Source organism: Pristis pectinata, chromosome 13, assembly GCF_009764475.1.
Source record: "Pristis pectinata isolate sPriPec2 chromosome 13, sPriPec2.1.pri, whole genome shotgun sequence".
Taxonomy (NCBI): Eukaryota; Metazoa; Chordata; class Chondrichthyes; order Rhinopristiformes; family Pristidae; genus Pristis; species Pristis pectinata.
Window position 1 is genome coordinate 24,985,335 of NC_067417.1, and position 25,338 is coordinate 25,010,672.

Sequence of the window (25,338 nt, forward strand, 5' to 3'; positions counted from 1 at the left end):
GGCCAATTGTAAGGAGAGGTTAAGCAGACTGGTCCCACACTCCAGAGTTTTGAAGAATAAGAGATGATCTCATTGAAATGTACAAAATTCTAATAGCATTTGGTAGGGTGGATGTGGAGTTGATGTTTTCCCTGGATAGAGTATCTAGAGCTGTGTGTGTGTGTGTGTGGGTGAAGGTGGGAGGTGCATTGCCACACTCTCAAACTAAGGGGGTTGGCCATTCTTGAGTGAGGTGAGAAATTTCTCAAATAGTGGTTGGTGAATCTTTGAAGTTCTTTCCCCAAAAGGCCTATGATTGCTCATTCACTAAACATCAATCTTTCTTAAATATAGACTTTCAGATTTTCTTGAAATTGAGGGACATGGAGTTAATGCAGGAAATTGTTGCAGAGGTGAAAAGATCAGCCATGGCGTTATTGAAAGGTAGAGCAGCACAAAGATCCTTTCTTGTATACTTACAATTGACCTACGAGTCCATAACATAATAAATGTTAAGAAGATAATGTTTCTAAATTGGCTTTCATTAACTTCAAAAAAAATATTTCCACTACATCATAAATAGAAACAGGAGGAAGCTATTTAGACCTTTGTTCCATGACTCAGTAAGATCATGGTTGATCTTGGAGCTCAGGTTCGGTTTCCTGCCTAAATGCTGTATCCTTTTATTCCACCTCCCCCCGCCCCCCACCCCACAATATCCAAAAATCTTATCAATCTTATTTTTGAACTTACTTGATATTCAAGCATCCACGGGTAAAGAATTCCAGTGGCTTACTATCCTCACCATAAATAAGTTTCTCCTCATTTCAGTTCCAAATGCCAGCCCATTATTCTATGACCAGATGCCATGTTCTATCTAGAAGACGCAGCCTCTTGGCATAATTCTTTGAGAATGAAATTGCCTTTCATTTCTCTAAACTCCAGTGAGTAAGTAAGTGCAATCTAACAGAATCATTCATAGGACAAGCCCCTCATCCCAGGGCAACACACAAAGCACTGGAAAAAAAACTCAGCAGGTCAGGCAGCATCTATGGAGGGAAATGGACAGTCAACATTTCAGGTCAAGACCCTTCATTCTCTTGTGTCTCCCCTCATCCCTGGACTCAATTGAGTGAATCTAGGCTGCATTGACTAAAAAGCTTTTTCTGTATGGGAACCTAAACTGGGCACAACTCAGACCAGGTACAATCTTAGAGAGACTTCATTATTTTTGCACTGCAATTCTTTGCACTATGACCAACATATGATTTGCCTTTCTAATTGCTTCCTCTGGCTTTAGCTTTGTGTTTCATGAACCAGCCCCACAAGATGCCTTTGTACATCAATGCTTAATGATGTTGGAACATATGTTCATTGGCAGTGATTGTTGGAATGTCCAGTGGTAGTAATTGAACAGTAGTTGTTACAACTTTTTAGAAGATAAAAGGATTTGTATTTGAGATTACAAGGAATCATTAACCATTTATTTTACTTTATCAGGAGATGACCATCCTGCGGTGCAGCCACCCGAATCTTATTCGGAATATTTGTCACGCACAGAGACTTACTGGATTAAACTCGCCAAGGATAATATGGGCCAGAATGCCAAAGAGAAAAAAACTTTGAAGGTGGCACAGGCAATGGCAAAGACTTTTTATGATAATAATGTATGATGGTCAGAAGTTATGCAGAACTGAACCATGGTAAATTTAATTTGTTAACAGGCTATAATTATTGCCTTTGAGCTCAGCAGCAAACTACAGAGTTTATTGTTCATTTAATTAATTGTAGCTGCTTTATCTTTTACAGAGTTTATTGTTCATTTAATTAATTGTAGCTGCTTTATCTTTTCCTCCACTAAGTTTTAAACCTAATTTCAAACAGATTGAACATATTACCTTTGCTGTAATTTTTTTCTGAATCCTGTATTACACCAGAGTTATTAGCTTTAGTTTTTCGACAATCCATTATTTACCATGATTGTATTGCTTTGTTAATGTTTTACATTTAAATACATTGTTTTTTCCTAAATTCTTAACTCCAATGGGAAGGTATCTGTGTTTCTCCTCTTCACCTACTGTGATATAAAAAGAAAGGGAAAAATAATCTCTTACTATCAAATTTATTGATTTGCAGGTGTATATTCTAATAAGTCTGAAGCTAATGTTAAGCAGTAAATGGAAAATAATGTGTATTGTTTGCACTACAGAAGTTAAAAGCAAAGAAATCAACATGAAAAGTAAATTGGTTGCTTAAGACTGAAATTCACTGCAAAAGCTGTTATGATTTATGCTTTCCCTGGATTTCTTTTCCCTGATTCAAAGGCCACTTCCACACAAATGATCACTTATACATTGAATCCAAGCATGAGATTATTATGAAGTTATCAGAGAAATACCATATCTGGATATTAAATAAAGCCTTATGTTTATGATAGGATCATTGAATATAGACAAAGAATCTTGTGCTCTAGATCATTTTTATAAGCAAATGAAGCAGAATGATCACAGATCAGAGTATAAACTGAAGCTTGTCTATTAGCATATAGTTAATGAATAGAATGTAACAAAAAGGAATGTTGGGGAGCATTTTAACCTTTAAGTGTGGATGCGATTCAAAAGGATCTTAAATTCTATGAAAACAGTAACTGAGTCAGAAATGTGATGCAAACCTGTGAACTTCTAGGTTTAATCAGGGAATCCCATTGGAGAAGCAGGCTTGGTAATTTAAATTTCTCAGTCATTTGAATGACTTTAATTGCAATTTTTGTATTTAGTCCAGAGCATGTGGTTTCCCAAGCTCTTTGGAAGTCCTGGTGTTATAAGGATATTAGATGAAGCCTGAAAAGCTGACAATTTGATCCTTCAATAAATTTGAGGATCAATGCCAACGTTGTTGTCTAATATCTACATTTTTGTACTTGCCCACTGCAGTTAACAGGTCTTCACTAAGTTTTATTCATGCAGCAATATAGTGGGAGCCAGAGGAGAAAGAAGGATGTATAGCTTGCTTATGAGCATCAGCAGCGTGCTGCTAATAAACTGCCTGCCGTACCAGGTCTATGTAGCCTTCTTAAATAAGCCCTGCTTCCTGCAGCTGCAGAGTAACTTCTGCACTGCTGGATTATTCCAGGAATCTGCCAGAGATAAATGGAAAATTGCTTATGGCTGCATCCAAACATAAGGCAGATCACTGATGCCTTATTTGCAAAGGTTGCTGTGTAATCAGATACCATGGATGATGCCAGTCAGAAGAAGGTGACAGTTGGAGTTACTGTGCTGGCTGCATTCCCAGGGAACAGGAGATGTTAGTCTCCACTCTTATAGCAATCGAAGCTCCCCAGCACACAAAGTTGTATTTGTAAATAAGAAAGGATTGCATTCACATGCAGCTAGTTGGCAACTATAAGTATTGCAAGATACCCAAACAGATTCATTTTTCCTGATTCCTTCATCCTGCACAGTTAAACTTACAAGTTCACTCACTCCTCCAAGCAGACTTGGTGCTACCTGTTTAGGGTAAAGACTGCCCAATGAAAACACCACACAACTCCAATGAGGATGCCTGCTAATGAGACATAGAAGTGCTATGACATCTCCTCACCTTAAATGTTGTAGAGCAAACTATTTGGAATGTCAAAAATGCACCTTAAATACCTTGGCCATTCCAGAGGTGCATTTAATTATGTATTTTTATATATTTTCGTTTGGGGTATGGATATCACTGCTGATTCCAATTGCCTTTGAGAAGGTGGTGGTGACCTGCACTTGTGCTGGTGAAGGAACTCCCATTTGCTGTTCCAGAATTATGACCCATTTCACAAGACAAAGGAGCAGAACTAGGCCATTTGGCCCATCGAGTCTGCTCCATGAGCTAAACTAAAACTATTCCTATCTAGCCCCAATTTCTGGCCTTATCCCCATATCCCTTGATATCTTGACTAATTAGATACCTATCAATCTCCTCCTTAAACGCCCCGAATGATTGGGCCTCCACAGTTGAGCGTGGCAAAGAATTCCATAATTTCACTACCCTCTGGCTAAAGAAATTTCTCCTCATTTCTGTTTCAAACCAGTACCCTCTAATTCTAAGATTGTGCCCTCTAGTCCTGGACTCGCTCACCAGGGGAAACAGCTTAACCACATCTACTCTGTCCAGTCCTTTCAACATTCTGAATGTTTCTATGAGGTCCCCTCTCATTCTTCTGTACTCCAGTGAGTATAGTCCAAGAGCCATCAAGTGCCCTTTCATTCTGGGAATCATCCTCGTAAATCTTTTCTGACCCTCTCCAACATCAGTACATCCTTCCTAAGATAAGGGGCCCAAAACTGCACACTGAAGCCCGGTGATATATTTCCAAATTAGGATGCAGTGCAATTTGCTTCCCAATTTGGAAATGTATCACCAACCTGCTTCCCTTGGTGATAAAGATCACCAGAGTGTCCTGGACGAATAGTCATATGCATTTTGTTTTAGATGGTTCATCTATCAGCCGCTGTGCCAGTGGTGGATGTGGTGCCAGTCAAGCAGGCTGCTTTGTCCTGGATGGTGTGGACCATGCGAGTTGTTGGAATGCTACACATCCAGGCAAGTGGCAAGTATTCCATCATGCTGCTGACTTGTGCCTTATGATGGCGAGGCCTTGGGTAGCAAGAGGTGCGTCACTTGCCACAAGATACCCAGCCTCTAGTCTACTTTCGTAGCCAGAGTTTCTGGCCAATGGTGACCAATGGCGGAGAATTAGTGATGGCAAATATATTGAATATTAAGGATTGGTGGTTAGACTCACTTTAGTTGGTAATGGTCATTAACTGGTACTTTTGTGGCATGAATGTTACTTGTCACTTACCAGCCCATGCCTGAATGCTGTCTTGATATTGCTGCATGCAGGCATAGACTGGTCAATTGCTGAAAGGGTGGCAATGGAACTGCAGTCGTTAGTAGGCATCCCCTTTTGGACCTTATGATGGAAGGAATGACTGATGACATTGAAGCCGTTGAAGATGGTTAGGGCAAGAAACTGCTCTAAGAAACTCCTGTAGTGAACTCTGATGGATAGAATGATTAAATGGCAATAACTGCAACCATCTTGTGTGAGGTATGACTCCAGCCATTAGAGTGCTTTCCCCCTTGATGCCTATTGGTTTAGTTTTATCAGGGCTCCTTAATGCCACATTGATTCAATTGCTGCCTTAATATTAAAGGAAGCCATTCTCACCTCATCTCTGGAATTGAACTCTGATCAATGTTTCAACCAGGGCTGTGATGAGATCTGGAAGCTCATTCACTTAGCAAAATCCACTGGCATTGGCATTCAGGTTGATGGTGAGTAAGTGCCTCTTGAAAGCACTATCAATAACACTTTCCATTACTTTGCTGATAATTGAGATTAGAGTGATTAGCTGGTAAGTAAATATGTTGGATTTGCCCTGCTTTTGTGAACTGGATGTATCCAGGCACTTTTCCACATTGTTGCACAGAACCTGGTGTTGCAACTATACTGCACTGCTTGTAGCTAGTTCTGGAGTGCAAATCTTCAATACCACAGCTAGGTATATTGTTTGGTTCCACAGCATTTTCTATATCCAGTGCTCTCAGATAGATATAGTCTGCTGTGCCCTGGAAAATTAGGTGGAACAGCACAGATTGAACACACACAAAAAAAAATTGACTTTTCTTTCCATTTGCAGGAAGAGGGGGTAGATGCAGCATTTGTCAGAGGTGTAGCATGGTGCTTGGAATGCACTGATCAATGCAACATCAATTGATATCCAGATAAAGCCCCTTTATGCCTTGACCCTTCTTCCGATAGAAGGTGCTGCAACCATCCATACATTGCCTTGTCCAACTTCCGTTGCTCAGTCACTTCATTATCTCCCTATTCCATACAAGTTGCATTCAAAATACAATCGATGAAGGTGAAAACAATTACTTTGATGTGAATGTGAACATCAAAAATGTATTTCTCTCCTTCTGTAAAACATCCAAGTACAAACCCATGTGGCAGTGCATTCCTTTAATCACACAAAATTTATGACACATGAAAACCTGTGCTATGCCAGTTGACAATGAGTTACCCAGCCCAATCGCACCTTACAATACTGGCTGTAGCTTGTAGTCATGGCTCTACAAGTACACATCCAACTAGTCCTATGTGATTCAACCCTTGTGGCTTAAGGAGAAGTTGAGATGTGCTGCTTGGATTGCTGCTGTGATGACAAAGACCCTCTTGGCTGATATTCTTTTGCTTTTAGATTCCATGAGCTGAGAACAAACAGATTCTGACACAGGCAACAGGTGAAAAGTGAAGCACATAGATTATTGCCTTTCTGCACTTCCATGCAGGCAGTGAGCTGCTGAACCCTTTGCCTCAGGTCACTGGGGTCCAGGAAATTGAGACCAAGGTAGCCAGCAAATGGAGTATCAATCACATTGAAGAATTTTAGGAAACAAAGAAGTAAAAAGCACATTTTTTAATCAGTGTTTATTAGTATTAAAACTACATATTGTGATATACAATAGACTAAGTTGGAAGCTGACATAGAAACCATTTTTAAATGCAAACAAAAATTTGCAGTAATTCTGCTTTAGTGTGCCATTAATTTTTTTTTTCATTTTGTACAACAAAGCACAGTGTGAAGTTTTCAAGTTATACTAGACAAGGCTGCAAAACTGCTCATCTTGTGGTGGGGCAGGTAATTAACAATAAGATGTTAAGATATCTTTATTAGTCACATGTACATCTAAACACAGTGAAATACATTTTTTTTGCGTAGTGTTCTGGGTGCAGCCCGCGTTTCCGGCGCCAGCACAGCATGCCCATAACTTCCTAACCTGCAGATGTTGTCAGATTCCCTCCATCATATTCATCAGTGCTGCTGGTCTCGGAGTTACTTGACCATTGTTTTCTTGCTTTACTATTTCTTCCATTTTCATGTCCCCTGTCCCTTCATTTAGAAGGAGAGTTAAATGGGACAGATTTTTCACCACTTAACTATTAACCTCATATAGCTATAGATGTTCTAACAATCAGCTGATAAGCACAACTTGCATTGACATTTCAACACTTGCAAGCCCATGTGCACCATATGCACCCAGGTGAGAGCCAAGAACAGAGGAAAGCTTATCAAGGTAGTTAGTACTCCTGGTAGGATCATTTCAAAGAACTGTGAGACAATTTCCATGACACAAATGTCCTTGGTTCTATTCCACAATGCACTATGTGGTGCAGTCTTGCTGCTGCTCTAAACTGACAATGAAAAAACCAAATGCCATCTGAAAAACAAAGCCTTGAGCAGATGGGGTCCCTATTCTAAAACAGATCGTTGATGCAAATTCACTCATCTGGGAAGAGAAGGATATGCAAGGGAATTTCATGATTATCTTCAAGAGGGGAGAGAGAGAGAGAGAGAGAGAAAATTACCTGATTGTGGTAATTACCTAGAGGTCTGTTGTCTGACATGGAAAGTCATTGTAACTGCCTCTTCTTATTGGCCAATTTATGCATCTGGAGGTACAAAGGACACTTCTTTCAACTCTGTCAACTTGGATGGACTTTAGAGAATCCTTCTCAAGTTTTGCTGCCTTCTGAAATTCATTTTCGTCGTGATGCGCCTGAGGGAGCTCCAGATATCTTCAATCGCGAGTCTGTACTCCCATTCAACACAAGTGAATGAACAACTCTGCCAAAGCAAGAGATGAAGACTGATCCTATTGGACACTTTCTAGAGATCGAGCAGGTGGCAGTTCTGAACAGACATGAAGAGGGGTAAAGGAACAGATTGTTGTGATTCACACTACATACATGGAACTACCTGCTGACTGTAAGCTTTGAAATAGGACCTATAAGACTTTAAAGCAAAGCATTATATGAACTGAAGGACTAAGAGAGATGCCTTTAAGGATTTGGTTGGCAACCAGCACAGACACACTGAGGTTCTCGTCATGTTCACTGACTGACTATGGCCATCCTATGTAGTGGCTATAGGAGGGACAATTAGAGTTTATGTACATTTGCAGGGGTTTCCTTTAAATCACTGACTTTTGTTCCTGAAAGTAATGACAACACTTGAAAGGTCAGTGTTTTAAAAAAAAATGATTTTGTGTTTTGATGTGCAGCAGGTTGATAAAGACAACCCAGGAGCACCAGGGAAACCTATGCCAGGATGCCCAGTACCATAATCTGTGTCATCTGTGGGATGAACAGATGTAATTCCCAGGAAAAACAGCTGACAGAGAGAAAGCTGCTTTGACTTGACTGGTAAATCAGGTAAATAACCCAAGAGAAGGATAAATGTATTAGGTTCTTTGGTATGGAATGATGCTTGTATTGCTGAGAATACTCTTGGGAATGGGAGCTGTGGAGAAGAAGGTGACACGGCAGAATTGATGAGCGCAAGGAACCATCTGTTGTTTCAGATCAAATGTTCCAGTCAATTTAACAGTGTTGTCACTTCCAACCTGTTGTAACCTGGTTGCATTTGTTGATCAAAGAATTGATGGAGGGTCTGTTGCCAGGTTTCTGGGAGGATATGAACAATCTGATATTTTCCTTTTGCTTCACCTATTGGAGTAAAGTGTTAAGTTTTCTTAACCCCCACTCTCCAGAATTCCCTCCCTAAATCTCTCCTTTTTCCTCTTTAGGTTAAAAGTATGCAGAAACAATATGAGGTAGTATATATACAACCAAGAAATTGTATGGTGTATGCTTCATTGGGTTTTAACTTTTTATTTGATATTTTGCTTGCTTCAAGCCAATTCTGGTGGTGACCATGTTCAAGTATATATGGTCTTGGAATAATGAATATTAACAATAACAACAATTTTAACAATAAAGTGAACAATCTATTGTTAGAGTTTGTCTTCTCCCTTTGATTAATGACATGAAAACAATCAGCAGATGTAAATCTTTTGTTATTTTCACTGTCCTTTACAGTTTGTATTCTGCAATGTTCAATACTTTTCCATCCCTTGGCTTGTTTATGAGCATTATTTGATATATTTAACCCACTTGCCAAGATTTGATTTGTTGTAACAAAGTTAAGTAGTAATTTTCAAAATTAATGCTTTATTAGTGCTTCACTATTAAGAGCAACTCCTTATTTTCTTGCCACACATTTCTGTGGTTTGTTTCTGCTCTTCTGTCTAGTCTCACAAACCATGAAGTGCTGCAGTGACGGATCTCACCACTGGGGAATGTAACTTATTATTTTCCGTCCACTGAATTTGAATACTGAATGCCAAGCATGATCCTTCCACTTGAGATAACACATGGATGTATGCAGAGTAAGTGAGCTGTGTGATTCAATTGATGTTGAATACAACGGAACATATAAACCTGAGCTGCTAGAGTCCAAAACAAGTAACCTGCCTAAAGAATAGGGATAATGGAGGGAAGAGATTACACTCTATCTTAAACTGGCTATAGCAAATAAACCAGAACAGACAGAAATTACCATTGTATCTCATTGGTCATAAAGGAAGGAAATTGTATCTTATTGCAGAGCCCTCAAAGTAGACTGGAGAATGTATTTTAAATTTTAAACACAATGCCTAGAAGTGAGACAGTTGACTGTTACCAGTTTTTTATATGCAGGAAGATTGTCAGCACTTACTTGCAGATTTCAGGGACTTGCTTATCAGAGATCAGATCATTGGTGGAGTTTGGGAGTCTAGCCTGAGGGAATGGCTATTACATGGGTAGAATTAACTCCAGAGTATTTAGGCATGTAGAGTTGCAGAACTATCCAAACCAATGCTATAAATGTTGGATGACCAATAGAATGAAATGCATGCAGTGGAGCATAGACTCAAGGCAGAACAGGAGGCATGCAGCCAAGGCTGCCTAGATGATTCAGATATTGTGGATGAGTGCCTGATAAAGAAATGCCCTACGTGTGGGGAAAAAATGTGTCTGAAGTGGTTCAGAACACCAACAATGTACACAGTGAGGAGGAGATCAAAAGTTTACAGAGTGGACAAGATGAGCCTTGCAAAGATAAAGATGGATCATATTCAGAGTAGCAGTTGAATAAAATGAATTGAATGCCAGACAAGGTCAATTCTGTGGAAGGAACACCTACTTGATGTAACTGCACCCATATGTTTGTACAAGAGCAGCTAGTGATATTTCAACTTAACCTTGGACAAACATGTTATTTTCACCTGAAGTAAGCCCTTAGTCTTGAGGTGGTGCAGTTAAAACCCACAAGTCATGTATATCAATGAGAAGACCACAGTGCATCTGGCTGGGAAGCACTCTGACATCGATGATTTCAGGTTATCCATTTCACCATTGTAAGCCATAAGATTGTCATACCTATATTTGGTAGTACAGTCCAGCAGATGGTACTAATAAAGTTGGCATACAATTCACACTTGCAGAATCTACAGATGGGTTTTTCATTGAAAAAGAAAGTCAAAGGTGCAAAAAGTTACAGGAAGACAAATAGAGACAAGCAAAACAAGACTCAAAGGTCTGCCTTCATTAAGGGTTAGAGACAAAGTGAGGATGAAGCCCACATCAGACTGATGCAATACACAGTAGAAATCAGTAGTGTGACTCTACAACATCACACCTCCAATTATACAAGGTGACAACACAGGAGAGCGGACCAGATTTGGATGGACAGTATGTCAACCCAAGTACCCGGAAGACTTCTGCAAAAAAATAAAGCACACAGAGACTGGATAGTTATTTGGCTATTTGTTTATTCCCCCTTTTGTTTTCATCATTGTGGAAGGGGCATGCCTTAAGTGGCTTATGTTGTATGGGTGTGCACCCTTTAAACTGTGTAACATGTGGCCAACTGCTCTCCACATGTTACTGCAAATGTCTCACTGTAGAAATGAACAAAACTATGGGTGCAGTTACATCAAGTAGGTGTTCCTTCCACAGAATTGACCTTGTCTGCATTCAATTCATTTTTATTCAACTGCTACTCTGAATATGGACAACACATGCACACACTACAAGACTGAAGCACAGCTTTTTTCCCCAAAGCTGTTAAATTGTTGAACATGGACTGACACCTCCTATACATACACATACTATGTCTTCCCCCCTTTACTGGCTGGACTCATCTTGCTGTTATTTAATATATTGATATTGATATGCTGCTGATTATCATTATTATTATTATTATCATGGTTCATTTGCACACTGCCTTTTTTTTATACTTTATATTTGTGTAAGTATGTTTGTTTTATTTTATAGCTATAATTGCTCTTATCAATTTACTGTTTTGGTTCTTATTAGGCAAAGGAGTGCCATCATAATCTCGTTGTGTTGTTGTTGCAACAGTACAATGACAAATAAATGAAGTAAACTGCTGAGTGGGAGAAAGTGTACAGTAAAAATTCTGCATGTCTCTCTTTAAGTTTTATTTATAACACTGCTATTAATTTGATTACTGCTTATTATTCAATAACTTAGCGAATTTGAGGAAAGTACTGAGACAATTCATAAATTAACTTATTGTACTTGGGATCAATTATCGGTTGAACTTAAATATTTAAGTAAACATGCTTAACAATGAGGATTCTTAATTGGCCATGAAGGTGAGTCATAGAGAGACACAGCACGGAAACAGGCCTTTCGGTCTACTGAGTCCATGCCAACCATCAACTACACATTTATACCAATCCTATACCAATCCCATTCTATAAACTCTCCAGATTCTACCATTCACCCACATACCAGAAGTATTTGAAGTGGCCAATTAACCTACCAATTCGCACGTCTTCAGGTTGTGGAGGGAAACTAGAGTGTCCAGAAGAATCCCACGTAGTCACAGCAAGAACAAACAAACTCCAACTCCTTGGAGAACTCCTTTCAACTCCCTGTGAAACAGTGATGAGTGTGTTTGTTTTCTATTGGTCAATGCAAAAACTGAGACCTGTGTGGCCATCCTTATAAGAAAAGAACATCTAACTCCACGCAGACAGCTCATAAGGTCAGGATTGAATACAGGTCTCTGGCGCTGTGAGGCAGCGGCTTTACTAACTGTATCACTGTGCTGCCCAAAAGTAGGTACAAAAATACTTGGTACAGTTCCGTAATATTTGTGCCAATTCATCTTTGGAAAGGCACTGATACTATAAATTGGAGATTATTTGAAATTCAGAGATTAAACGAACAGTCACTTCATTTTTTGAGTAATTGTGTTGCGCGTTTGTATATGCCTTGTGAAACGGTGGCAAATATGTTTGTTTTCTATTGGTCAATGCAAAAAATGAGACCTGTGTGGCCATCCTTATCAGAAGAGAACATCAATTTGTGGTGTTATGGCAGTTTTCATTTTTTGCAATGCAATATTTGTGTCTTTATAGAAATTCATGTGCCCAGTTCATTATGTTACCACATTTGTCATGATCAAATAAGATAGGATTAATGTTAAAACACATTGAAATCTTTGAGGGCTAACTTTTTGCTCATCGTTGTGATTCTAATGGAGAGTATAGCATGATGACGGACCAACTATTTGGTCTACAACTGAGATCTGAAATAAATTTTCCATTCATTGTGATTTGCATATGTTAAGAACAATTGATTTGTGATTATTGGTTTCTACTCTGATTCCTTCTTGTAGATCACAGCAATAGAATTTACTTCATTCCTTTACTTCCTCTTAGGTTATTTCATCAAACTAAGTTTTATTTTAACCAAATCTCAACACCATATATTTCTCAACAATTTCTTTTTTCTCACACACCCTCCAAGCTCATTTTCTCTTGAGACTTACACATCCCGCTCTATTGACATCTTTTCCACCAAACTGCTTCCCTTTCTACTTCCTTCACCAGATAGCATTGTAAGTGGTTCCCTCCCAGTTACTGACCATCATCTTCTGTCCTCGCCCTTCATCTTGTGTCCAGTCTTTGTGTGCTTTTTTTTTTGCTTAAAGGCCTACAGATACTTGGATTGACATACTGTCATCATCCTTTCCTCAGCAAACCCATCATTTAAGCTACTCCTCTTGAATATATTGTCACTGTTCATAGTGCTCAGCTTTTCCTTATTCAATGGAGAACATGAAGGATATGTGTGGCTAGTGTGGGATATGATAATAATATAGGGCATGTTGAGATCAAGAAAGTGGTGGTTTTGGGTCTATTGAAGAACATTAAGGTGGATAAGTCCCAAGGGCCTCATGGAATCTATCTCAGATTATTAAGCGAGATAAGAAAGGAGATTGCTGGATCCTTGACAAGTATCTTTGTTTCTTCTCTGGCCACAGGCGAGGTATCATAGGACCGGCGAGTAGTCAATGCTATTCCTTTGGTTACGAAGGGCAATAGGGATAATCCAGGAAATTATAAAATGGTGAATCTCACATCAGCACTAGGAAAGCTATTTGAGTGGATTCTGAGGGATAGGATTTAATTACATTCAGCAAAGCATGGGCTTATTAGAGATGGTCAACATGGTTTTGTGCGGGGCAGGTCACGTCTTACAAACTTGATCGAGTTTTTTGAGAAAGTGATGAAGGTGATCGATGAAGGGAGGGCAGTGGATGTTGTCGACGTGGACTTAAGTTAGGTATTTGACACAGTCATGGTGTGCTGATACAGAAGATTAAGGTGCCCGGATAAATTGGTAGATTAGATTCAAAATTGGCTTAATCATAGAAGACAGGATAGTGGTGGATGGGTGTTATTCAATCTGAAAATCTGTGACCAGTGGTGTTCCACAGGGATCGGTGCTGGGACCTCTGTTGTTTGTGACATGTACACGTATATATAATGAGATGGACAAAAATGTAGATGGGCCGATTGGTAAGCTTGCAGAATACACCAAAATTGGTGGAGTTGTGGATAGTGGAGAAAGTTATCAAAGGATACAGCAAGATATAAATCACTTGCAGATATGGGCAGAGAAATGGAAGATGGAGTTTAATCCGGGTAAACGTGAGGTTTTGCACTTTGGTAGGTCAAATGTAAGGGGAAAGTATACAATAAATGGCAGAGTCCTTAAGAGCATTAGTGCACAGAGGGATCTTGGGGTGTAGGTCCATAGCTCACTGAAAAATGGATAGGGTGGTTAAGAAGGCATATGGCAGACTTGCCTTCATCTGTCAAGGCATTGAGTATGAAAGTCATGAAGTCATGTTGCAGTTATATAAAACTTTGACTAGGCCACATTTGGAGTATTTTGTGAAGTTCTGGTCACCCCATTACAGGAAAGATGTGGTGGATTGGGAAATAGTGCAGAAGAGGTTCTCCAGGATGCTGCCTGGATTAGAGAGTATTAGCTACAAGGACAGATTGAACCAACTCTGATTGCTTTCTCTGGAGCATAGGAGGCTAAGGGGAGACCTGGTAGAAGTTTATAAAATTCTGGGAGTCATAGATAGGTAGATTTGGTTAAAAACTAGAGAGCATAGTTTTAACGTGAGAGGGAAGAAGTTTAAAGGAAATGAGCAGGCTAAGATTTTTTCTTACATGGAGTGGCAGGTGCCTGGAGCATGCTATCAGAGGCGGCGGTGGAAGCAGACATGATAGTGGAGCTTAAGACATATGAACATGCAGGAAATGGAGGAATATCAATCATGTGCAGGCAGATGGATTATTTTAATTTGGCATCATGGTCAATACAGACATTGTGGGCTGAAGGGCCTGTTCCTATGCTGTACTGTTCTATGTTCAGCATTTAACTCCTTCCAAGTCCCTACCCTTCAGTATTGAATTAACCCTAATCATAAATACATAATTTGTGAACGTCAGTGTTGCTCTACACCCTACCTTTCTCCACCTCTCTGTAACCTATCTTTCTTTCCTCACACCTTTCTTTTACAAAATATTAATTATTGTTATTTTATAATGCATCATTCTTTGACATTTTGCTAAATACTTTTTAAAGCATAATCTGATGATTAGGAAATTGAAGCTTCTGTTACTACAATTAATCAGTTACACTGAAGCATTCCATCTCTGAAAGTTATGGACAGAAATATGAATTCAATTCCAGGGCTTCATCTCTGGAGAGATGACTGAGCCTCTTTGATCTATTTAATGTTGGAAGCCAATAGCATAAAGACACAAAATAATTCATTATTATTTTAAGTTAAGTTTTTAACTGATATAAGGAGAAAATATTTGCCAGAACTCTGAAATAAAACCTGAAAATAGCTGCAAATACAGAGCCAGAATGATTTGAATCTGAAATGAAAAAGACAAACACAAATGTCCACACTCATACCCACCCATATTTTTTGTAATTTTATTATTCAGAATATAATGATGGATTTCCCCATATATATTAACATTATTTCCACCTTGTGTTCATTCAACTTTACTTAGGATTCCTGCTGAAAGGATAAATTTATATTTTATTTAGTAACTGATTCTGGGTGTTACTGTACAGCAAGAGCTGAATCCCTGCTCATTTTTATTTCTCCTCTTTGTGAGAGTTTCCAATGATGCAGGCACATTTGGTATTTTCTCTCTGGGAAAATCAAAAGTGCACATACCAACTGTGTTAGAATTCAAATTAAGGTCACTTCATTACTTTGTGGCATCCACTCATGAGCCCCAAATATGCTTTTCTAATATTAGAGTTATGTTGTGTATCAATGTTAATAGGAAATTTTCTTCATCTCAAACCAACTCACAATTGACCTCAAAATCATTTAATATTTTAAAATAATGTTTTATTTTTCTGTGTAATTAATAATTCTAAATATTCAATGTTATAAAAATTGAAATAGATTCAAGTGGATTCCTTGAGATACTATCTTTTGGTTCAATTGGCTTGGCTTGCTAATGAACTGGAACATTCTGCTAAGAATAAAATTTAAGCAGAGTAATCATCATGCTTGGGAGAATTAACAGTATAATCCTGTGGGATGAGCAAGCTAATAAAGTAGTGATTATGGCCAGGGGGTAGGACTCTCAGAACAGCTAAATATTTCCCCAGGTCAAGGTTAAATTGCAGGAAAGAAGAACAGGAACTGTGGGAAGTCCTGGCATTCAGGATAAACAACAACATTTGAATATCCAAACATATTATAGCCTTCAATATTTGCCATAAAGTATGAGTTTTACAAAAGTGGGTTGAGTTCTTTAATACCGAGGTGGAGATGCCTGGTGATTTGCAACTCAGTTATCTGATGTGCAAGATGCCTAGAATTAATAGAACATGTTCCCTTTGGCCTTTTCACAGTGGAAGACAGGTGTAGCACTGTGCTGCTAAATCTAATCCAGATCCAAATTCTTGCAGAAGCAGATTAATCATAATGTTGTGAACTGCCAACTTCAAGAAACGTACTACACTCTAAATTCAATTGATTCACACTCTGCATTTCAATGGACAGTTCTATTAGCGAATAGACCACCAGAGATGGTACCTTGTTTTTAGTGAAGCATTTGAAAATGGAAGGAATGATTGGCAGATGGACTTCTCAGTTGATGAAATTACTGTTGAGTTGTCATGGAGAAATGTGACTGATCTAGTTGTGGAAAAATCATAGGACCAGCCTATTCAATCTGCCTGGTTGAATGGCAGGAAGCAAAATAAGAAGAAATGCTCAGTCTGTTTATTTTCTGTTTTGTTCACTTTACTCATGAAACTGCAAAGAAAGTAAAATTAGTCAGACCTGCATATTAGATATCATGAAATCGAAGTACCTAAACATTGTGCACCTTTGTGGCTGAATTGTTTATTGTCTTCATTCAAAGTGGCAAAATGATAAGGGCTAAAATGGATTGATCTGAAAGTGGGTGTGGTGATCACAATGTTCAATTAACCTTGCCCCTTTGGTTCCGATTCAAGGAGGTCATCAAATTTGTTCTGTCTACTCACTTTCATGAATACTATGTGCAGCCTAGCAAAAACCTAAACTCATAAATGACACACACCAGTTAAATCTTGTCTGTATTTCTTGAGGCACGATGTTTGTGGCTACAGCAGTGATGCCAAGCACTCTGCACCCACCTGTTACCTGAGTGACATTCAGGGATGGTACTTCATATTTGAAATACTGCAGTGAAAACCTTGGTACAAAATGTGGAGGCAGGAGCCCATTCAGAGACACATTTAGAAGGCTGTTGAGATAGCTGTGGCCCCAACACCGACCCTTGCGGAATACCACTAGTAACTGGCAGCCAACCAGAACAGGATCCCTTTATTCCCACCCTTTGCTTTCTGCCTATCAGCCAATGCTCCACCCATTCTAATATCTTTCCTGTAATTCCATGGGCTCTCACCTTATTAAGCAGCCGCTTGTGCGGCACCTTGTCAAAGGCCTTTTGAAAATCCAAATAGACAACATCCACAGCCTCTCCCTTGTCCATCCTACTTGAGATTACCTCAAAAAATTCCAATAGGTTGGTCAGGCAGGATCTTCCCTTCATGAAACCATGCTGGCTTGGATCTGAGGGCTTGAGAGATACTGTCAGAATAACCTAGGCAAGTGACTTCAGTGGACTTTGTAGATGGTACATACCGCAGTCATTATGACCAGTATTGGAGGGAATAAATGTATAGGGTGCAAGATAATGTAACAGTCAAAAAGATTCTCCTGGATGATGTTGAGTTCTTGAATATTGTTGGAGCTGTACTCAAGCAGTTAATTAGAGAGCATTCCATCACATTTCTAACTTGTGATGCCCTGTGGCTGAGATGATTCAACTCCAACAACCGCTAGCAACTTTCTTTGTGCAGCGTATGGCTCCAATCATTGGAATGTTTCCCCTTTAATGCCCATCAACTTCAGTTTTACCAGGGCTCCTTAATGCTGCAATTGGTCAAGTGCTGCCTTATTATCCAAGGCAATCAATTTTCACCTTACCTGATCCATGTTGAGAATAGGGCTGTGTGATGAGGTCTGGAACTGAGTGATCCTGGTGAGTAGATTATTGGTGAGTAAGGGTGGAACGATAGCATTGTCGCTGACACCTTCATTTGCTTTGCTGGTGTTTAAGAGTAGACTGCGTAGCAATTAGATGGATTGGATTTGTCCTACTTTTTGTGAACAGATCACATCTGGCCAATTTTCCACATTCTCAGGGAAATGCAAATATTCTAATTGCATTGGGGCTGCTTGGCTGGAGCTTATGGCTAGTTCTGGAGCAGAGGTCTTCAGTACTACAGCTGGGATACTGTCTGATCAAATAGACTTTGCTGTATACTTTGCTCTCAGTCATTTACTGAAGTGCATCAAGAAGTGAAAATCAAATTGGCTGAAGACTGGCTGAAGTGATGGTGAGGATCTCAAGAAGAAGCTTGAGATGGATCATTCATTTGACACTTATGGCTGAACGTGGTTGCAAATGCTTCAGCCTTGTTTTTAGCTCTCACATATTGGACTCTACCATCATCGAGGAGGGGATGCCTTTGGAGCATCCACTTCCCATTAGGTGTTAAATTGATATGGCCAGACAACAAAGTGGAAGTTAGAGGTATGTATGCCTTATCAATGTGGTGCTCCAGTGCTTTGGTTGTCTTGTTGAACTTGGCAGATACGGCAACTAAATAATGAGTATTATTGACATTGACAGTTTCTCTTTCCATGGATGATGTCTGACCTGCTGAATTTTTCCAGCATTTTCTATTTTTGTTCCACAAGAGCTGTGCAGTGATCAGTTCTACTAATGCTGTAAGAAAAAAGACATATCTGCAACAGGTAGATTGATAAGAACAAAGTCAAGTTATTTTACTTAATCTGGCATGCCCTTCAAGACTTGGCCAGCTTGGTGAGGGTTGCAGGGTTCTTTTATGCACCATTCTGCTGGAAACCCTTAAGTGTTTATCATACTCTTTGTCAAAGAATTTTCTGAAATCTGCCCGAAATATATCATCTAGTTTCAACCTGTGCTCCAGAATGAGATGATAGGCTGCTTCATCCACATGAAGGAGGGGAAGAGAATTCAACTAAAAAATCATACCTTTTCAAAGTTTCGCTTTTATCAATCATTCTCAGAGGAGCCAAGAGGAAACTTCACCTCATGGAGGCATAGTGTCAGAATAAGGGTTGCCCTTTTAAGACAGAGGTGGAGGAATTTCTTCTCTCAAGAGGGTCATTACTCTTTGGAATTCCCCACCTTGTGCATTTGTAAAGGAGGTGTTATTAAAAAAATTGAAGGCTGTGATGCACAGATTTTTGGACCATAAATGACTAATGGATTATAGGAAACAGGCAGGAAATTGGAGTTGAGGACAAAATCAGCACAGCCATGATCTTGCTGAATGACAGACATAACAGGCCTGAAGGGTTGTTCAACTGACTCCTGCAAATTTCCTGGTTCAGCTACAAAACAGTCAGGTGGTTTTTCTTATTTATCCATGGAATGTTGTCATCACCTATACGGCTGAGATTTATTGCCTTAGCTCTTGAACTGGGTTTCAGAGGGCAGGTAAGAGTCAACCACATTCCTATCGTAGAGGTGGCAGATTTTCCTTTTATAAAGGACATTAGTGAAACAGATGAACTTACTGATACTAGCTTTTTATTCAAAATGTAATTAATTAAGATTTTAAATTCACCAGCTACCATGGTGAGATTTGAATTCGTGTTCATGTATTCATAGAGTCACAGAGCAATACAGTACGGATAAAGGCCCTTCGGCTCGACGAGTCCATGCCGACCATGGTGCCCACCCATCTAGTCTCAATTTCCTTCATTCAGCCCATATCCCTCTAAGCCCCGCCCTTTCATGTATCTGTCCAAGTACTTCTTAAAGTACTCAACCACTTCCTCTGGCAGTTTGTTCCATATACTCACCACCTTCTGCATGAGAAAGGTGCCCGTCATCCCTTTTAAATCTTTCCCCTCTCACCCTAAATCTATGCCCCCTAGTTTTGGACTCCCCTACCCTGGGGAAAAGACTGCTACCGTCCACCTTATCTATGCCCCTCATGATTTTATAAACCTTTATAATGTCACCCCTCATTCTTTTACGCTACAAGGAATAAAGACCTAGCCTGGCCAACCTCTCCCTAAAACTCAGCCCCTCTAGTCCTGGCAACATCCTTGTAAATCTTTTCTGCATTCTTTCCAGTTTAACTACATCTTTCCTACAACAAGATGACCAAAACTGTACACAGTATTCCAAGTGTGGCCTCACCAACGACTTATACAATTGCAACATAATGTCCCAACTCCTATGCTCAATGCTCTGACTGATGATTATTTGTCCAGTCCTCTGGGCTACTAGTCCAGTAACATATTCACAGTGCACTCCTGGTACTTTCACTGAACTATTTACCAGTTGAAGGAAGCACTAAGACAGGTGATGTTCAGGTACATGGAGGACTGAAAATAAATCAGTTAAAATTCTGTATATCAATAACTCCTGTGTAAAGCATATTGGCATTATATCAAGATTCTAAAATGTCAAAATTCCTAAACTAACATTTGTACCACTTAAATGTCAAGCAATGACCATCTTCAAAAAGAGGGAGCTAACCACTTCCTTTTGATACACAATGGCATTAATATCACTGAATCCCCCATCATTAACATCCTGGAGATGGGTGATCAGAAACTCAACTGAACTGGCCATGCATTGTAGCCACAGGAGCAGTTTAGGGGCCAGGTTTCCCGTGGTGAATAACTCACCTCCTGATTCAGAGTCTTTCTACCATGTGTAAGACCACAGATTGGGAATACTATGGATGAGTAGATCTTCAACAACACTCAAGAAGTTTTACACCATCCAGAACAGAGCAACCAACTCCACCACTGACACTGATATTACCAGAGATGTCCACATCACACAAGTGAATGAAAAAAGTGTTTTGAAGTAGCCCTACATTAATCTTTCAGCAGATGTCATAGAGTCACAGAACTCTATAGCATTGAAACAGGCCCTTCAGCTCACCATATCTATGCTAACCATCATGCCTATCTAAAATAATCCCATGCCCGCATTAATTCCATATCCCTCTGTACCTTGCTCACTCTGGTACCTGCCTGGTTGCTTCTTATATGTTGTTACTATTCCTGCCTCCACCAGCTCATTCCAGATACCAATTAGTCTTTGTGTGGAAAAAATTACCCCTCAGATCTACTTGAAACCACCTCCTTCTCGCCTTAAACCTATGGCCTCTAGTTTTAGATGCCCCTGCTCCGACTATCTACCCTATCTATGCCTCTCATAATTTTATATACACCTATCATGTCACCTTTCAGTCTCCTTTGCTCCAGGGGAAACAGTCCCAGTCTCTCCAATCTCTCTTTATGATCCAAGCCCTCCAAACCAGGCAAAGCCCTTCTGAATCTTTTCTGCACCCTCTCAAGCTTAATCACCTCTTTCCTGTCATGTGGCAACCAGAACTACACCCTATACTTCAAGTGTGGCCTAACCAACGTTTAGCACAACTGTGACATGAAATGCATGATCATTATTTTGTTTGAAGATGCTAAACCACAGAGTTTGTTTTCACAAATTGTATATTTTTGATTATTTGTAGTATGAACCCAGAAAATTTATACTGATGTACATCTAAATAAATACTTTCAAAACTCAAAGTAAATTTTAAATGTGGGCATTTTCATATTACAGATTTGTTATTTGAATTGAACCAAGTATCATTCATACACTAGGGTGAATAGTGCAATGTTGATACTATTGCAGGTTTCAAAAGGTGACAAGTAATTCTGTAAGATCCCAAGAGACTCTTAACATATTGAACAACAGTGATCTGAAAGCATATTCATTGAAATCAAATGTTATAAATGTAAAAACAATATTTGCATCACCTCAACAGGTTACTGAAGGGATTTAATTAAGTCACAATGTTTTAGATTCAATCATATGCAACATTTGTAAAGCAAGGCATTCTTAATTATTTTTGAGGGAAAACAGATTGAGAAAAAATATGAAAGCAAAGACGAAGACCTGATGTAACTTTGAACTATTTCTTTAAAATTAAATCATGAAGAATATAATTTGTAAGTCAACATTCCCTTTAAAGCATAAAATCTTCACACATTATCAGAGAGTAAACATTTGCTTACATGCAAAAAAACATTTTTTGTTGAAAAAAACTGACAAATTCATACCATTGAACTCTACTTTGAGTCACAAAAGGCAACAACTTTTTTTTATCTTAATAGGCATTTTTGTGCTGTCTGAGGCAACTTGTATATTTGAACAAAATTTTAGGTTGCATGTTATCAACTGCAGGAATTTCTGTCATGCAATGTTCAATGAAGTTTAAAATAATACAGAAACTGTAGTTGTACATTGGATCTTATTTCCTATTGGAACACATACAGAAACGGAATTGTATATTTGAAATTCATGATGAATTGAAATCATGATCTTAAAACTCAAGTATCCAGTGTTTTTCAGAGCAATTTCAAAAATCATTGTTTACAAACCATAGATCTGAATTAGGCTGAGTTAGAAATCAGTGATAAAATAACTATGACAATCAAATTCAAAACGTTTCAAGGAAGTTTGGAAACAAATATTACATTATCATTTCCTAAAACAACCAACAAAGAACTCTTACATAAGAGTATTGAATAATTAGGGAAACCTTTTATTAATTATAAACTAGGGAAACCGTGCACTGATTTAGACAGGGATTAGGAGTTATCAAACCAAATGAATTTGTACTTTACACCTTTGTATATTGATAATAAATTGTCACTGCTATCTGATTGCCAATAAACTAATCAAATAACATTTCTGTACTGTTCAATGATTTACTACAGTTAGCAGTTGAATTCTAACCAAACCGGATGAAAGCAATACCTTCTCATAGGCTGATGTGTACAATGCTGCTGCAATAGCTTTCCATGCTCTGTGCAGAGCTGCAACATGCAGACTGTACATTAATTGGCTAGATTACAGTCTATGTACTTCATCAAAGCCCCCAGCACAATATTTGTAAAGTAGATCAATGGTGCTTTCTAGCAGTTTAAAAGCTTGTTGCATTTTAACTTTGTAGATGAACTGTTACATTGATGACACATGCAAAGAAACGCACAGGGTCATAATAATAGTCAATACTTTTACTAAAAATGGAACATGTTTGTATTATCTATTTCCCAAGTTTTCAATTTTTTCTGCCAAAGTCGTCTTGTTATATTCTTCATTCAAAAGATCAGGGCCTCCACTAGTTCTGGACTTCTCTATGACTGCAGTTTGGTCGGTTGAAGGCACACTTGTTGTTGGAATAGTTGTATAGAATTAATAAATTGCTCACTTTGCATCAACGGCTGCCAGTCCTGGGTCTGAAACAATAATATTGTAAAAGGAGTGCTGATACTCGGCTAATGCTATCTACTAACCTACAAAGTCAGTCAGTTGCTCTCTGGTTATATGTTTTACCAGGTTGTCATCTACCAAATGAAAATGCCCACAAAATGCATAGAAGGGTGCAAAGTTGATGGTATAGTCTCCTGGTGGCCCCTGGTTTTAAAGAACAAGTTGTGGATAGTACAGGTACCTTGATAAAATTCCAGTTATCAATGAGTAGTTGATTATGCTCCTATGAAGCACCATGGTTTTTTCTATGTTTAAAGATGCTATATAAATGCAAATTGTTGTTGAACCGCTTCTAGCTTCAGCAATGTCTTTGATCAAGATATTTGTATCTGCAGACAAAAGATCTCACTGCCGGTTACAGCAGAAGTGTTAGATCACATAATTATATTGTACTTCTTCATTAACCTTTCCATGTAGTCTAGATGAAATACCATGAGTGTATAATGCCTCCAAGAATGATCATATAATGTTATTAAAGAGAAGAAGCTTCAATATTTATTGATTTCTCTGGAGTTTTAGATGTGATTCATAGGAAGAGCAAGATCTCCATTTTAGTACCTTTGGAATTCTGAATCTTCATGTCCAGATATAATTTCAATTTTTTTTTACTGAAACAAAAACATAACAGGTTGTATCCACCCATAGCCCTTTTACTGGTAGGCTGTGAGTCTGTGCCTGTAATCCCCATTTCACATTTTCCTAAACTTAAATGAGGCAGTAATTGAGAAGCTGAGGAACAAAGAAGGGGAAAATTTCAAGATCCATTTCCTGGCCCCAAGTTCACACCCCGAAAATTGGTAACTGAATTTACGTGCGTCTGTTCTGTTCAATGGGTCAAAAGGGCAAGTAACTAACTCATAAAGCAGGACCACTAAAAATAAACTGTAAAAAATTGTATTTATGGTATTATTTCTAGGCTTTCTCAAATTTGACTTGTAAAGAGGTGCTGTATTTTTTTTTCAAGTGAAGAAAAATACTCAGTATATTATCACTGTGCTCAGATCAATCTGAGATGCTCCCTTCAAAATTGAGGCACTTATAAAGAAGCCTGGTGGCTTTTCCTTCTTTGCTGAGTTGCAGGAAACAAACCTTCAAATTCCTGCAGTAAACTCAGAGAATTTTACTATGTCCAATACATTTCCTACTGTATGTATTATTTGTCGCAATCATCATTAGAGGGGACGTAATATACCGAGCAAAACATTCTATCCCAATTAAACAAAAATTTTCTATTTGTAAAAGGCAAAGTAGAGGACACTAAGGAATACATTCTCTGTAGATATCCCAATTAAGCAAAGATCAGAGTTTCTCTCTACTATGATTGACATTGATTTCAAGTGAGATTGTCAAGCTTGGATGTAAGCAAAAAGTATTGATTAGTTTAAATTTTAATCTTAGGAAAATAATCATTTTGGGAGGTTCAAAAATGAAATGTGATGTATTTGGTCTTATGCTTGTTTGAATCTTTAGCATTGCCAGTATTAGAGAATGAAAATCAGTCACTGAGATATATTTCGCAGAAACACGAACAATATTGTTTCCAAGGAACTAGATTAACACAGGAACTCCTCACTTCAAGGTTTAATATTCTTTGTCCATTAGATAACTACAGATCCAATATTTCAATCATGAACAGTTTGTATATATAAGAATGTTTCCCTTTATTGAAGGTACTCATTCTATGTGATCAATCTCTATTGTTGGACCTTTATCATGTCTTAATGGGAAGTTACAAGAAATAATTTTTGGTGACCCAAGAGCTTGGGATGAAGCACTAATAAAGTAGAAATTCAGTTGATGACTCATTTGATATTTTGTTACCAGGACCAAGCAGACTCACTTCAAAATATTGCTACAAGATTCTCGTGCTGTTAAGTCTGTGTACTTATCTTTCACTTGTCAATAGTGGTGTAGCAAGTTTTTAAAATTTATTTTGCAAATGCTCACATTTGCCTTTTTGAGTGTGTGCTTGGTGTGCTGGGGTGAACATATGGTTTTTTAATGATTTGGCCCATTTGTGCTTTTCTCAATGCCCTGATGCATGGGCCTGGAAGTTAAATCTGACACCTAGCTTGAAGAAATTTACCATTTAGTTAGGCAGAAGTCTCATGGAAAATCTGATGTTGTTGCTTTCAAGTT

The 25,338-nt window shown here is 38.6% G+C and overlaps 1 protein-coding gene across 2 annotated transcripts in view; it reads left to right on the forward strand.

Moving 5' to 3' along the window:
• klhdc4 (kelch domain containing 4) overlaps positions 1–2,918 on the forward strand; it is a 77,353-nt gene extending 74,435 nt beyond the window's left edge. Inside the window, exon 11 of one of the 2 annotated variants that reach the window (XM_052028239.1) lies at positions 1,480–2,917. In XM_052028239.1, the coding sequence (XP_051884199.1) occupies positions 1,480–1,652 (173 nt within the window). In that variant the 3' untranslated portion in view covers positions 1,653–2,917. Of the gene's footprint in view, positions 1–1,479 lie in introns of both variants that reach the window. The other variant, XM_052028240.1, reaches the window with a different exon arrangement.
• Positions 2,919–25,338: the final 22,420 nt, after the last annotated feature.